Source organism: Ahaetulla prasina, chromosome 2, assembly GCF_028640845.1.
Source record: "Ahaetulla prasina isolate Xishuangbanna chromosome 2, ASM2864084v1, whole genome shotgun sequence".
Lineage (NCBI taxonomy): Eukaryota > Metazoa > Chordata > Lepidosauria > Squamata > Colubridae > Ahaetulla > Ahaetulla prasina.
The window spans coordinates 164,477,251-164,490,833 of NC_080540.1; the positions used below are offsets into that span (position 1 = coordinate 164,477,251).

The 13,583-nt window shown below is 44.5% G+C and overlaps 1 protein-coding gene across 7 annotated transcripts in view; it reads right to left on the bottom strand.

The window, feature by feature from the left end:
• Positions 1-447: 447 nt before the first annotated feature.
• RARG (retinoic acid receptor gamma) overlaps positions 448-13,583 on the bottom strand; it is a 182,514-nt gene continuing 169,378 nt past the window's right edge. For all 7 annotated transcript variants that reach the window (XM_058173450.1, XM_058173453.1, XM_058173451.1 and 4 more), the window contains 5 exons: positions 9,334-9,494; positions 6,540-6,716; positions 5,386-5,590; positions 3,487-3,645; positions 448-2,756 (listed from right to left, as the gene is read on the bottom strand). In XM_058173450.1, coding sequence (XP_058029433.1) covers positions 2,572-2,756; positions 3,487-3,645; positions 5,386-5,590; positions 6,540-6,716; positions 9,334-9,494 — 887 coding nt within the window. In that variant the 3' untranslated portion in view covers positions 448-2,571. The remainder of the gene's footprint in view (positions 2,757-3,486; positions 3,646-5,385; positions 5,591-6,539; positions 6,717-9,333; positions 9,495-13,583) is intronic.

Sequence of the window (13,583 nt, forward strand, 5' to 3'; positions counted from 1 at the left end):
AGTTGCAGCTAGTCCTCAACTTATGGCTACAATTAGGACCAGGATTTTTGTTGCTAAGCAAAGGGGTTGTTAAGTCAGTCGTGCTTGGTTTCGCGGCCTTTTTTGACTTTGCTTGTCAGAAGCTGACTGGGAAGGTCACAAATGATGATCATGGGATGTTGCCTGTAAAAATACTTGCTGGTTGCCAAGCACCCAAATTTTGATACATGCTGTGCCAGTTTTAAGTCGTTTTTTTCGGTGTCGCTGTAACTTTCCATAGTCGCTTAAACGAAAGGTTGTAAGTCAAGGACTACCTGTGTGTGACCCAACAGCTACTAAAACAGCGGCAGGATCAGAACCTGCCTCTGAAAGCACCCGGCAAAGCGCTCAAGCGGGGGACTTATTTCATCAACTTTGCAGATAGAAATACGTGCACCTAGTGAGAAAGGAAACCCATTCAAAGGAGCCTTTTGACTTTCCATCACTTTATTTTGTAAAAATAGAAAAGTTCCCCCCCCCACAACCCCCTTCTGCGGCACAGCTGGGAGCGCAGGGGCAGCGGGAGAGTCCTGTAAAATACCATGGAAAGCTGGTTATGTAAACATCCAAGAAGGGCCTCACCCTTTTTTTTTTTTTAACTTTTCTATCCCACCCCACCACAAACAGACCCCCATTTTAAGGCCCCGGGGTATTTATTTTGACAGCTTATTTGAAGGGGGGGGGAAACCCAAGACCGTTCGGTGGGAGGCTCTTGTTCCTTGGTGCGCTGCAATCTGTCAACACTTGCTCTTGCAGGGGGAAGGGCCGAGCTCCAACTCCCTTTACTACCCATTCCCTGGTGTAAACATAAGTCAATAAATAAAAACCTGCCCGAGGGTGTTTGCCCTCTTCATGGCCGGGCGAGGAGAAAAAAGCAGCATCTTCAGCTGCATGAGGGAGCAAAAGAAGGTGGCTGACTTTAATCTGCCCTGCAGCCTCTTCCAGAGGCAAAGCTCCCCCCTCTCTCCTCTTCTCCCGCCATGATCGCTTCCCAGAGGAAGAGAAGAAAGGGAGGCCGAGACAGAAGAGAAGCTGGCAATGGTGAAGCACTAAGCAGAGGGCAATAACTTGATATAATAACTCCTCCCTGCCTGCCCAAGCTTTGTAGTGTTTGGGTTTTTACAAATTCCTATTGCTGAAGGCGGCAAGATAGGCTTTGCCGAGGAGGCTTCTGCCCTCTAGCGGTAAGGAAGAGAGCTTTGGCTGGACTCCTCTCTGGTGTTGTGAGAGACGAGCAAAAATGGCTCCTCCTCCCGGCCTGGGGGAGGGAAATCAAGCTTCCTGGAGCAGAAGTGGTCCTTCTCGCTCCATCAAAGTGCTGCAGAAAGAGAAGTTAAGGCAAGCCGCAACTGACCACCCACCTGGCTTGCTTTTATCATCCTAGAGACCCGACTGACTTCTCCTTGACATGGGCAGAAGGGGGGGGGGCAAGAGACAGCAAACAGGTTCAAGTCTGTAACTCTGCACCCCCTTATCAGCGCGATATCTTTGGCTAATCTAGTGTCCTTTGGGGTCCGTTTCCCAAAATCCTTAGCACCGGGGTCATAAGCATCCCAAGCAACAGATACAACTCCCCAACCCACCCACCCCCGACCCTGCTATACCTCTGCCTTGGGATGGGGAGACAGTGGGAAGGACCACCGCCCCTCCCGAAATCCCACTATGGGATTGGCACTCTGCCCTGCGATAATAACACAATAGCGTTTTTATAAAGCTAACCAAAAGGAGCCCCTCCCCCACCCCCAAGAATTCGCCTAGCTTGCCGGAATCCGTCAGAGACGGATTTTTAATACCAGCGCACCCTAAAGGCGACACGAATAGGGATGCATCCGTAGAAGTCCTGCCTTTGTCTTCTCCATTCCCCAACATTATTGGTCCAAGGTCTCTTGTGTGCAGCGGGGAGAGGAAGGGCTGTTGTGGTCCTCCGTTGGTCTTCAGATTCTTGAATAAATAGCATCCCAGGTGCCAGGGTTCCTGGCTTGCAAGGCAGAAGGACGAAGTAGATTTTAGACCGGGTGGAAGGAGGAACCAAGAAACCACTCATTACAGAGTTTCTGTCGGCTCTTGAGGTGCCCCTTTGTCTCAGAGGCTCAAGAGTTTATGGGGAGGGTAATTGCACATGTGGAGCTCACCCCGTTTTGAAAAGGGGGACCTCCGAGTTGTAGCCCCTTTGGGACTTCCCAGGTTCTGAACGTTTGGCTTGAAGCTGCTTGAGTCAGCTGGACAGTCAACCTGGAGGCTTTGGCAAAGCTCTGGGGTTGGGAGAAAAGGCTTCTGAATAGACATCCAAGGCCCCAAAGAAAAAGATTAAGGCAAGAGGCATCCAGCCCACGTCACCAAACACAGAGGAGGAGAGAAGAACAGGCTGCGGCTGCCTCCGTGCTCATCTTGACTGCTGTCCTGATGCCTGACTCCGGCAGATGAGCCAAGAGCAGGAAAGGCAAGCCTAAAACTGTGTCCAGGAGGAAATGGGCCACGGGAAGGCAGAGATGAGAGACAGAAAACCATCTTCTCCCAGCCTTTCTCAGCCTAGATCCTGGCTTTCTTGAGATGCTAAGGGGTCTCCTCTTGGCTTTTGGTGTCAACTGGGCTCTCCTCAGTGCTCGGGGCTTCCGCCGAAGTCGGAGGTTGTGATGACAGCTCGTCTTCAAACATTTCAGGGTTTTCCAGCATCTCTCGGATGAGTGGTGGCATGGGACCAGGGATCTCCATCTTCAAGGTGATGGCCCGTTCAGCACCTGTCGGAAGAGCAGAAGAGGGAAATGGGTAACATTGGTTGATGGGAATTTTCCCATGAAGCTGCATGGGAAGAGAGAGAGAGGGGCTGCATTGTTTTTCATTAAGGACAGTGGCCATAAGCTTCTTATTGATACTACAGGTAGTCTTCAACTTACAACAGTTCATTTAGTGACTGTCCAAAGTTACAGCAGCACTGAAAAAAGCGATTTATGACAATTTCCCCACTTATGACCGTTGCAGCATCCCTTTGGTCACGTGATCAAAATTCAGATGCTCAGCAGCTTACTCACATTTATGACGGTTGCAGTGTCCCGGGGTCACCTTTTGTGAACTTCTGACACACAAAGTCAATGGGGAAGCCAGATTCCCTTATCAACCATGTTATTAACTTAATAACCGCAGTGATTCACTTAACAACTGTGGCAAGGCAGGTCGTAAAATGGGGCAAAATTCCCTGAACAAATGTCTCACTTAACAACAAAAATTATGTTCGTAAGTCAAGGACTACCTGTACTGCAAACTCAGAGCAGCTACCAATGTATCTAGCACTTCAGTTCACACACTGGCTGTCTGCACATATATTGAAGACTCTTCATCACCTCTATGTGAGGAACAAAAAAAATTTACTGAAGGGGTTGTGTCAAAGCTCTAGAGCCGTGTTGGCGAACCTATGGCATGTGTGGCACCTCTGATGCTCTTACGCTCCCAAATGAGAACATTCCATTTTACCTTTGGTACTGATCCCCCGCAGGTCAGTAATTTTCATTAGCATGCGAGGAAACATGTAAGGCTTGTTGGGCCGACGTCGGCGCGCATAAATCTTCAGTGCTTCCAACAATGGCTCCTGCAACTTATCTACTTTTTCCGGCTCTTCCAGGTCCATTCGATCTATGGGGGCGGGGGGGGTGAAAAAAAAGACTGTGATGTGTTTGTTCTGCTGCTTTTGAACATTCTAGGCTGCCTGGTTCATGACTGTTTCATGGAATACACGGAACACCAGTTTTCATCTCCCAAGGAGCATTCTTAATCCTTGTGGATTGCAGAGCAAAAAAATAAATAAATACCCAAACATTTAGGCAGTAGGAAGCCTCTTAGATAGGGTTTCTGCTTGACCAAGCTCCATTGTCATTTACTTTTTGTCATTACATGCTATTTTCCCCTTTCCCCTCCCTTTTGAAAGAGGGCATAAAATCCTAGTATTATGTCAGGATATAAAAAAGAAAGAAAGAAAGAAAGAAGGAAGGAAGGAAGGAAGGAAGGAAGGAAGGAAGGAAGGAAGGAAGGAAGGAAGGAAAGAAAGAAATAAGCAAGAAAGGAAAGAAGCAAAGAAAGCAAGACGCAAGAAAGAACGGAAGGAAGGAAGGAAGGAAGGAAGGAAGGAAGGAAGGAAGGAAGGAAGGAAGGAAGGAAGGAAATAGATAGATAGATAGATAGATAGATAGATAGATAGATAGATAGATAGATAGATAGATAGATAGATAGATAGATAGATGGCTGCTTTTTTGCTCCATCTAGTCCATGAGGAGAAACACTGGGTGGGTAATTTCTCCAGGGGACAGAAAAGTTTTCTCCAACACCTTTTCAAAGATGAATTGTAGCACTGCTCCTGAAAACATCTTATGGGAGGACTTCTTGGTAATGTCTTCCCCAGAGACTAGATTGAAGGGCATTGAAGGTAAGGTAGAAGTGACTGTATAATAAAACACAGCACATTCACATCCGTGCCCGCACACCACTTCATCATAACATCTTTCAAAGCTTATCTGTTCATGATCAACTACCTTCACCCATGAAATAATTTCTAAAGCAAATTCTGTGTCATCAAGATAAACGAAACCTGATAGAAAAAAATACAAAAGAACAGAGCTCTGTTTATGTAATCATATATACTTTGTCTAGGGCGCATAACTTTCCCTCCTTCTACATTTAATTTAGAAATTATTTCATTTTAACTGCTATTAGTCTTTAGACTTTACAGTGGTCCACTCCGATGTCTATGGTGATTGGTCATGGTTGTCCCAAAGGTGCTTTTTCAAGAGGCAACTGGATGTTCTGGTTTTTCTTTGAAGACTTTTCACTTCTCATCCAAGAAGCTTCTTCAGCTCTGACTGGATGGTGGGGAATGTCGAAGCGAAACGTCTTCAAAGAAAAACCAGAAAGTCCAGTTGTCTCTTGAAAAAAAAGCACCTTTAGGTCCAGTTCAATGTTTTTTCTATAGAGCTATGGTGATTCTCTAGGATATATTTTGTGCTGTGTGATTTAATTTTCCCCTCTTTGGAACTGGATACTGTGACTGGCTGATTACGGTAGTTATGAAGGATTAATTGAAAAGCAGACTTGTCTTCTCAGCAAATGCCTTAAAAGTTGCGTATCTGTGTGTATGTGTGCAAACAGACAATATTTTTCCCCAATTGCAAGAGTAGGACATTGTTCTCTCCACCTTGTTTTAGGTCTCTTGCACTTGGACTGTGTTCCCCCTGCCTATGAAGAAAAGAAGCTGACCACAGCTGAAGCTTCTGAAGTTCCCCAGGGGAAGTTCAGAGCATTCTTCTCCAAAGTAAGGTTTCTATTCGATCCAAGCTGATATGGAAAAGACGAGGGATGCTGGAGCTGCACTCAAGGTATTACCTCCACAGATGAGGCAGATCGCACTGAGCAGGCCTGTCTCGGTGTCATCCATTTCGAGGGGAAGCAATTGCCCGGCAAAGGCAAAAACCAAGTCGGTGAGGGGCCCAAAGCCTGCATTATGCATCTGGGTACGGTTCAAGGTCAGCCCATCTGAAAAGGTCATCGTGTCTTGTTCTGGAGTGTAGCGGATACAAATACGGAGCATCTGCGGAGGGTGGAGAGGACAGAAATAAAGTCTCTGGAGAAATATATTTTAGGGAAACCAACTTTTGTTCCCCCCCCCTCTTGTTTATTTCTGGTATTCCTATAACATCCAATAAAGAAACTCTTCGGGCTCCATACGTGTTTTGAAACATTTTCACCGTGCAAAATGCAGTTTCCTGAGAACATCAGCCTTTCCAATAAATGTTGGCCTTTCCTCCTACAATTATATGTTTGGAAAATGCCCAGCAAAACCTCAGGAACCAAAGCTAAGCAAAAATTCTTGTCCTCAAAAAAAAAAAAAAAAAAACCCTGTTGAGGGGAAGATCTTCTCATGCTTCTGCCTGACTCTTCCCAGAATTCACAGACGCATGAATTATTCAATGAGCATTATTTAGATGCACTGCTACTTAGGGGATTGCCTTGGAACCTTGATCTTAAAAAATAAAATAAAAATCTTCTTGCTCTGTTTTAAGGCCGAATGTATACCCACTCTATGTCCATGCAGGCCATTCCCTCTCTCCACCAAGCTTCCTGACACCGCCCCCCCGCCCCCCCGTCCAGCAGTGAAATCCTCTGAAGTCTGCTACCGGTTCTGGGAGTCTGCTACCGAGTGTGTGCTTTGCGTGCATGCACACCTGAGGCGCACCCGCGCAGTGCTAAAAAAGGAACATTTTGAAGCCTTCCAAGTCTGCAAAGGTAAGTAGAACAGTGAGGGGGGGAGGAATCTGCTGTGCCACATGATTTAGATTAGTTAGAAAGCAGGAAAAATCCAACAATTCTAGCTAATATAAATTGCGAGTCACAGCTGATTGTCGCACAGCTGATTGTCGAAAATACCAGTTCGCCTGAACCGGTAGCATTTTTTACTACCGGTTCAGAAGATCCGGTCCAAACCGGTAGCATTTCACCCCTGCCCCCGCCCTCCAAAGGTCTGCAGCTCTGTCCCTCACCAGGATGTCCAAGCACGCTGCCTTCAGCAAAGTAATTTGGTCAGCAATGCTGAGGGTGGTAAAGCCGGGAAGGCGTTTGGCAAACTCTACTATCTTGATGATGCATTTGGTGGCCAGTTCGCTGAATTTGTCCCATAGACCCAGGTCCAGCTGTATTCGGTGATCAGCACTGGAGTTCTGGAAGAAGAGATGAGAAGTCAGGCATTACAAGTTGCTTTCTCTTTCTCCACACCTCAGGTCCCTCTCTCGGAACAAACCCAAGACAATGTTACCCCAGAAGTCAGCATTCCTGTTCTGCCCCACCAAGTGGTCTCCTCTAGCTTAGCGGCTACAAGTAGCTTGGGAATGCAGTTCCCAGGATTTCCATTATTGGATAAGAATTATGGGAGTTGCAGTCCCAAGATGCAGCCAATAGGTTGAGCCCTGTGTTGGAAAATGCTGTTGAGATAATGCATATTGCAAGAGTTGGTTTTAGGCTCCAAAAAGAACAAAGATAATTTTTTCTCCTTAACTCTACGGGCATTTTTCTCTATTGTCTTCCCCACCTTTTTCTCCCCTTCCATTTACCTTTCTTCTTAAAAATAATAACTCTAAACAATCCATAACAACAACAGTGTGAAAGAAAAGTGACAGTATCACCTTTATTGCTAACTGAGCAAATGACAAGTTGTGCATTTAAGCTTAACTCGTGAGAAGATTTAGGAATTCCCACATATGGGATGGGGACACCGTGATCCTCAAGGTGTTGGATTACAACTCCAGGGCTGCTTTTCACTGCTGGATGGACTGATGGGAGTTGGCATCTTAGCCATCCAGTGGGTCGCAGCTGCCCCATTGCTGGATCAGTATATTGTCACTTAATTGCAATATCTAACATAAATAGCCTGAAAGAATTGGATTACTATGTTCTGTTGTATCATATATTCTCTTAATCAGGTTGCTTGAAGTAAAAGTTTTATATGTTGAAGGGAAGAAGCTTGAATTATAGATGGTTTTGCATGGAGTGGAAGGTTGGTTACTGAAAAAGCTATGAAGGAAACAAAAGAATTCATGAAAATAAGTGGGATTTTTAGCAGTTGGTTCAACATTGAGCAGAGACTAAAACAAGGCTTTGTAATGTTTCCTTTGTTGTTTAATGAATTTATGGATAAATGTATAAGGAATTGTGATGAACTTAAATAAAAACTGAGAGGGAATATAACTATGTATATTTAAAAGCAGATAATACCATACTTTGGTGAGAACCATAATGATTTGTCGTGAACTTTGGACAGTTTGTGTCATGTTATAAGAAGTATGGATTTGAAAATTAATCTGTCAAAGATGAAGGTATTTATGTGTGATAGGAAAAATGGAGTGAATGCTGGCAAGTTACGTATATGGCAAAAAAACTTGAACAAGCAGATGAATTCATGAAGTTTTTGGTAACATTGATGAGACAGAAAGACATACATTTTAAGTGTAAATATAAAGAAAAGGTGATAACATGTGATCTGCTGTGAGAAATAAATGTTCTGTGAAAAATAAATATTCTGTGACAATGAGAATGGCTATGTACAGTAATTTAACAGGTCTTTATTTAATGGACTTAAGAGCCAAAGGATCAATTTTGCACTTAAATTTCACCTTCAAAATAAGGCATAAATACATTATTCCTGTGATTTGTCTGGATAAATAATACTTTAAGTCATTTACATGCATAATTACATAAATGATTACAATTACACAAATGGCATGCAACATTACGTGTAAATTACGTATTATGTACGCATCAATCAAATCAATTTGGATTTAACAGACATTCAGATTTAGCAGACACTATTTCCCTCAAATGGTGTATTCAACTGAGGCTTTATTACCGGTATATACGGCTATGTTTTGCCTATTTCATTATATGAGACTAGGCCTTGTCAGGAGAAGATAAAAAGGAAGTGAGGACTCTTAAGAAATGTGTGTGTTGAAACAAGAAATAATGAGGTCAAGAATAAATGAATATTAAATGAATGTAATTTGAAAACAAAAGTGAGAGGCCGATATGAAAGAAGTACCTTGAGGTGGCTTGTAACAAAAAGGGAGCAATATGGATGGAATTGCAAAAATTGCAAGATTATGAAGGGAGCAAAACAGTTTGAGAGGAAAAGAAAGTGAAAAAGTTTGCTAAAATGGAACTGACAGGATTTTTCAAAAGAGAAAGCTGAGATTTTACAAAACAAAAGACTGGGTATGGAATATTGTATGGGCATTCCTTTAATTTTTTTGACTTGCTATTTCTTAATCTTTGCGACTCATGTTCTGCAAAACATGGCTTATCCTGAAAGGGATCAGCTTGATGGGACGGGTATGCATGTATAGATTATTGATTAATCTTGGGCAAATAAGAAATAGTGCTTGATCTTTGGATATAGTTTCCCTTTTTTCCTTTTGTCTTGCTATTCTGACTGTTGTCCTATCTCCATGGCTGCCTTTTATCAAGTTTTAAACTAACTTAAGAGTTAAAATTAACAGGTTTGTTCAGATTTCTGATGACAAAGCATGTTGTGGTGGTGTAAGATAGAAGTGAAGCTTCCAAATTCCTCCTTGTGGCTTAGCAGAGGATGGGGGAGGAAAACACACAACCCAGAAGGCTTTCATTTTGTGGTTTCACAGCATAATGTGCTGTGAAACAAAACATTAAGTCCCACAACTCAGATGTGACTCTGTGGGTTCAGCCAAGGCTAGAAGGACCCAGGGTCTTCTAATGCGCCCTGCACTTTGGAGTGATTACATTCTCAAAAGAGTAGGTTACAGTCATTACCGTGGTATATTTGCCCAACTGGCAAAGAGATGGGAAGGTTTCCTGATGAGCTTTGCTGACCTTCTGGATGAGCTCTTCCAGTTCAGGTGTCATTTCATAGCTATCTACCACCACTTCCTCTTTCACATCTTTTTTCTTCTTATTGCGGTCATTCCTCACAGCTGAAAGAGGAGAGAGAGAGCAAAAGTGATGGAAAAGGATATTTTTAATTGACCGTATCAATTTCCTTCAAGAGAAGGCTTTCATTTATATCTCCAGAAAAGACCATGGAGGGTTAACGGCTGAAATGTTACCATTGACTTAGGCAATACAATAGAAATGGAAATATTGGATAGACTCTTAAAACAGCAGTCCCCAATCCCTGGGCTACTGACCAGTATCGATCCTCGACCCATTGGGTACTGAGCAGTACAAGCAGTGGATGAGTGCGCGAAGTTTCATTTGTGCATATGCAGGACCTAGGTTGCAAATGCAAAACCATTCCCTCTCTACCACCGCTACTGCTGCTGGTCTGTGGAGATTGGGGACTGCTGTTCTAAGACCTCTCTTCCCCAGAAGACCCCGGAGTAGTGCCTACAATCTGGATCTTCCATCTCTTTGAAGGAAATGAAAGCAGGAGAAAGGCAACCGAGAGTACTCTGTGGCTGCTTTGAACTTCAATTCCCATCAGATCCAGCCAGCAGAGCCATTGGCAAGATATGTGAGAGCCATAATCCAAAACATATGGAGGGCACAAAGTGGTCTGTTCCTCCTACAAAACCTCTTCAGACGGTTTGCCAACTCCTTGTTGTTGTTGTTTTTTCCTCCTACAGACTGACCTTCTCTCTTAAGCTTCAACTGCTGTACTGCTTTGTTTAAGATTATCATATCTGGGCTGTAAAAATCCAGGGAACCACTAAATGGCAACAAAGGGTTAGAGACACTGAAGACAGCTGATAGTTTGAACCTCTAAAGGAACAGGCAGACAGCTGCAATTAAATGTACTCTGCTTGTCTTTCTTGATGACAGAAAAGAATAACAGCATCAAATTGGTTCCTCTGGTTGCTGAGCCTGAATCTGCTGTGGTTACAAGGGTGGCAACCGTTGCTTCCTTTATGGTATTAATGGGACAACTTTCCCTTCTGACTTAGAGCAGCAGGAAAATAACCATTAATCACTTTTCCTAATATGGAGCAGTGTGGATTTGGGTAAGTCTGGGTGCCTAGCCTGGACTGGTATGCTTAGCCACCTGTCAAATGGACCAACAGGTACAGGGTGGGTGGATGGGTGTCTGCCTGGCTATTTCCGGGAAAACAAATTCCTAGACAGTGTTGAGAAACTGGCCCAGAGAAGATCATGGGATGCAGCAGGAGGGAATGACTGACGAGCTAACTCCATCCTCAACTTATAGAAATGGCGGTATTGGCAATGAGTCCAGTTCTGCCTTTCTGGCAAAGAAAACCTGGATATAGCCCGTGGGAGCACCTACAGCCAGAATGCAGGGAATAAAGTGAGACAATTTGCTAGAGCCAACTCATCGCAGCCAACTCATTAGGGCCAAAACGCCACGGGGCAATTTGCTGCGGGACAATGTAACAATTCTATTTAACTATTTAAAATAAATAAATAAAAATTAAATTTTGCCATTCACATTTTATTCCGTTTCTCCTTCTGCATCTTTTCTTTAATATTTCTATCCCACCATTTCTTTGATAGTAGTGTAACACTTGTCCCGCAGCAAGTTATCCTGTGGCGAGATGGCTGTGGCGAGTTATTCTGCAGCAAGTTGGCCGTGGCGAGTTAGCCACAGTGAGTTGGCTGTGGCAAGTTGGCCGTGGTGAATTGTCATAGACCCTACAGTGATGCCCGTCTCCTCATCCCCAATAATAAAAACAGTACAAAGTCCAACCATCAAAACCAAAAGTCCCTTCTTCACACGATCAGTGGAGAACCTATAACACTGATGGCTAACCTTTTTGCTGTCGTGTGCCAAAAGCGGGGGAAGCGCGAGGGGGTCGTGCATGCGCACGCCCACACCCATAATGCGCCCCACCCCCTGCGCTGCGCATGTGCCCCACCCCATGTTCCCCCACTTTTGTGACGCAATGGCACAGTGGGCCCAGTAGGCCTGTTTTTCGCCCTCCCCAGGCTCTAGAGGCTTTCTTGGAGACTGGGGAGGGCGAAAATGGCCTTCCCCACCCACCTGGAGGCCCTCCGGAGGCCAGAAATGGCCTGTTTCCAGACTTCCGGTGGGCCCGGAAGACCCAAAAATCAGCTGGCCGGCATGTGCATCCACACCAAAGCTAAGCTAGGGCAATGCTCGCATGCCCACTGATATGGCTCCACGTGCCACCTGTGGCACGCATGCCATAGGTTCGCCATCACCTATAATATGCCTGGTTGTGGAATGGAATCAAGAGCCCTGGTGCCGCAGTGGTCAGAATGCAGTATTGCAGGCTAATTCTGCTGACTGCCAGGGGTTCGATCCTCACTGGCTCAAGGTTGACTCAGTCTTCCATCCTACCGAGGTTGGTAAAATGAGGACCCAGACTGTTGTTAGGGACAATATGCTGACTCTGGAAGCCACTTAGAGAGGGCTGTAAAGCACTCTGAAGCAGGATATAAGTCTAAGTGCTATTGCTATCAAATTGCAGAATATGGTTCCTTCTTTCTAGTTTGAAGAAACTTTCTGGGGGGCACAGAATTAGTGCAAAGTATTACAGGTCTAAGTGTCTTTCAAAAGAGTATCATGCTCCTGTTTGTAAGGAGCCCAAATAAGATCTGATAGGGCACTTTGACATGCGCCAATCAAGCACTCTGTGGGCAAATGCCTCTCTCAATGACAAATTTCTTGGCTCTTTTGCAGCCCTGGCCAAAATGGCCATGCAGGTCAGTCTCCATCAACTGGATGAGGAAGAGCCTGCAAAAGGAGTCTGTGGAAGCATTGCCATCCTTTGAACTGCCAACAAACATAGCAGCCTACACTGAGTGAATAGAAGCTGGGCCCATCCCTCTCCATCAGCAACTCTTTCATTGACGAAGCATGCCAGAGCACATCCATCTCAAAAACTGTGTCCCGAGAAGAGGGAAAACACTACTTTAAAACTGGAACGGCTGGTCTAGGAATGAGACAAAAACAACTTGATAAGGGAATGCCATTAAAAAAAAACAAAAAACCAGTTACCAGCAGATGTTCATGCCTTGTAGGGTGGTATGAGAGTAAACAGACTGAGGTATGCTCTCTATTCTCCTCCCAAAAGTATTATTGTACTCTATACCACCTCAGACTATTTGTCCATCAAGCAGCAGTTCTCCAGGATTTCGACCAGATAATCTTTCCCATGACCTCTCTGAGCCTTTTTTTTTTTTTTGAAACGGGAGAGCTCAAGAATTTAAACTGGGATTGTCTGCATGCAAACAGCTCTGCCCAAATGCAGCAGTCCTTCATGTCAGACTCATAGTCACTTTGCCATCCTTCTAGTGTTGCTTGACCCTTGAGGTTACTCTAAACAGCGCTCCTCGGGGAGAATTTTAACAAATGTAGCTTCTCCCATCGCTATACCTTGGACTACAGAAAAAAACATCAATTATCCCATGCCATGCTCTTTTCTTTCTCTTTTTTAGCCTAATCATGGGTTTGAGATTCCAGTTTCCACATCTCCCTAACTTCCAAGCCATGCGGTAAATTCTGCAATCCCAAAAACACGATCACAGAATTGTTCCGAGAATGGTGCTCAGTCAGAAGTAAACCAGAAGGACCAACTAAAGAGCTGGATAGAGAGTCATGGGGACGTTAGAGAGGTTGGGAAAGGAGGATGGGTATGATTGCTGTACCTCCGTTCATCCAACAAACAGAGCTGTTGCTTTCTCCAGTGTGGAGCAATATAACCAAGGTCAGAGCTTCTCCAATGGCAGGACCAAACTCGTATTTGATCATGCGGATCCACTGACCGAACAAAGTTCATTAAAAAAATAACTTGCAAGGTTTCTCCTCACCCTAGATACAGCATATTCCACGTCTGCAGATTCAAGCAAGACAAATCCAACCTTAAGTAGCGTCCTACAAGTAGGAGTTTCAAGGCATTCTGTACTTTGTGGCAAGAGGTTCCATTGTGTGATGGCAAAAACTGAATAGTGTTGTCAAGCTCAAATGGGTTGGGGACCCTCAACAAGACCTCCCTAGAAGAATGTGTGGGACGTGCCAAATCTAATAGCTGAGATGATCCTGCAGGTACATGTAACACAAACTATGTGGGGCATTAAAGATAACC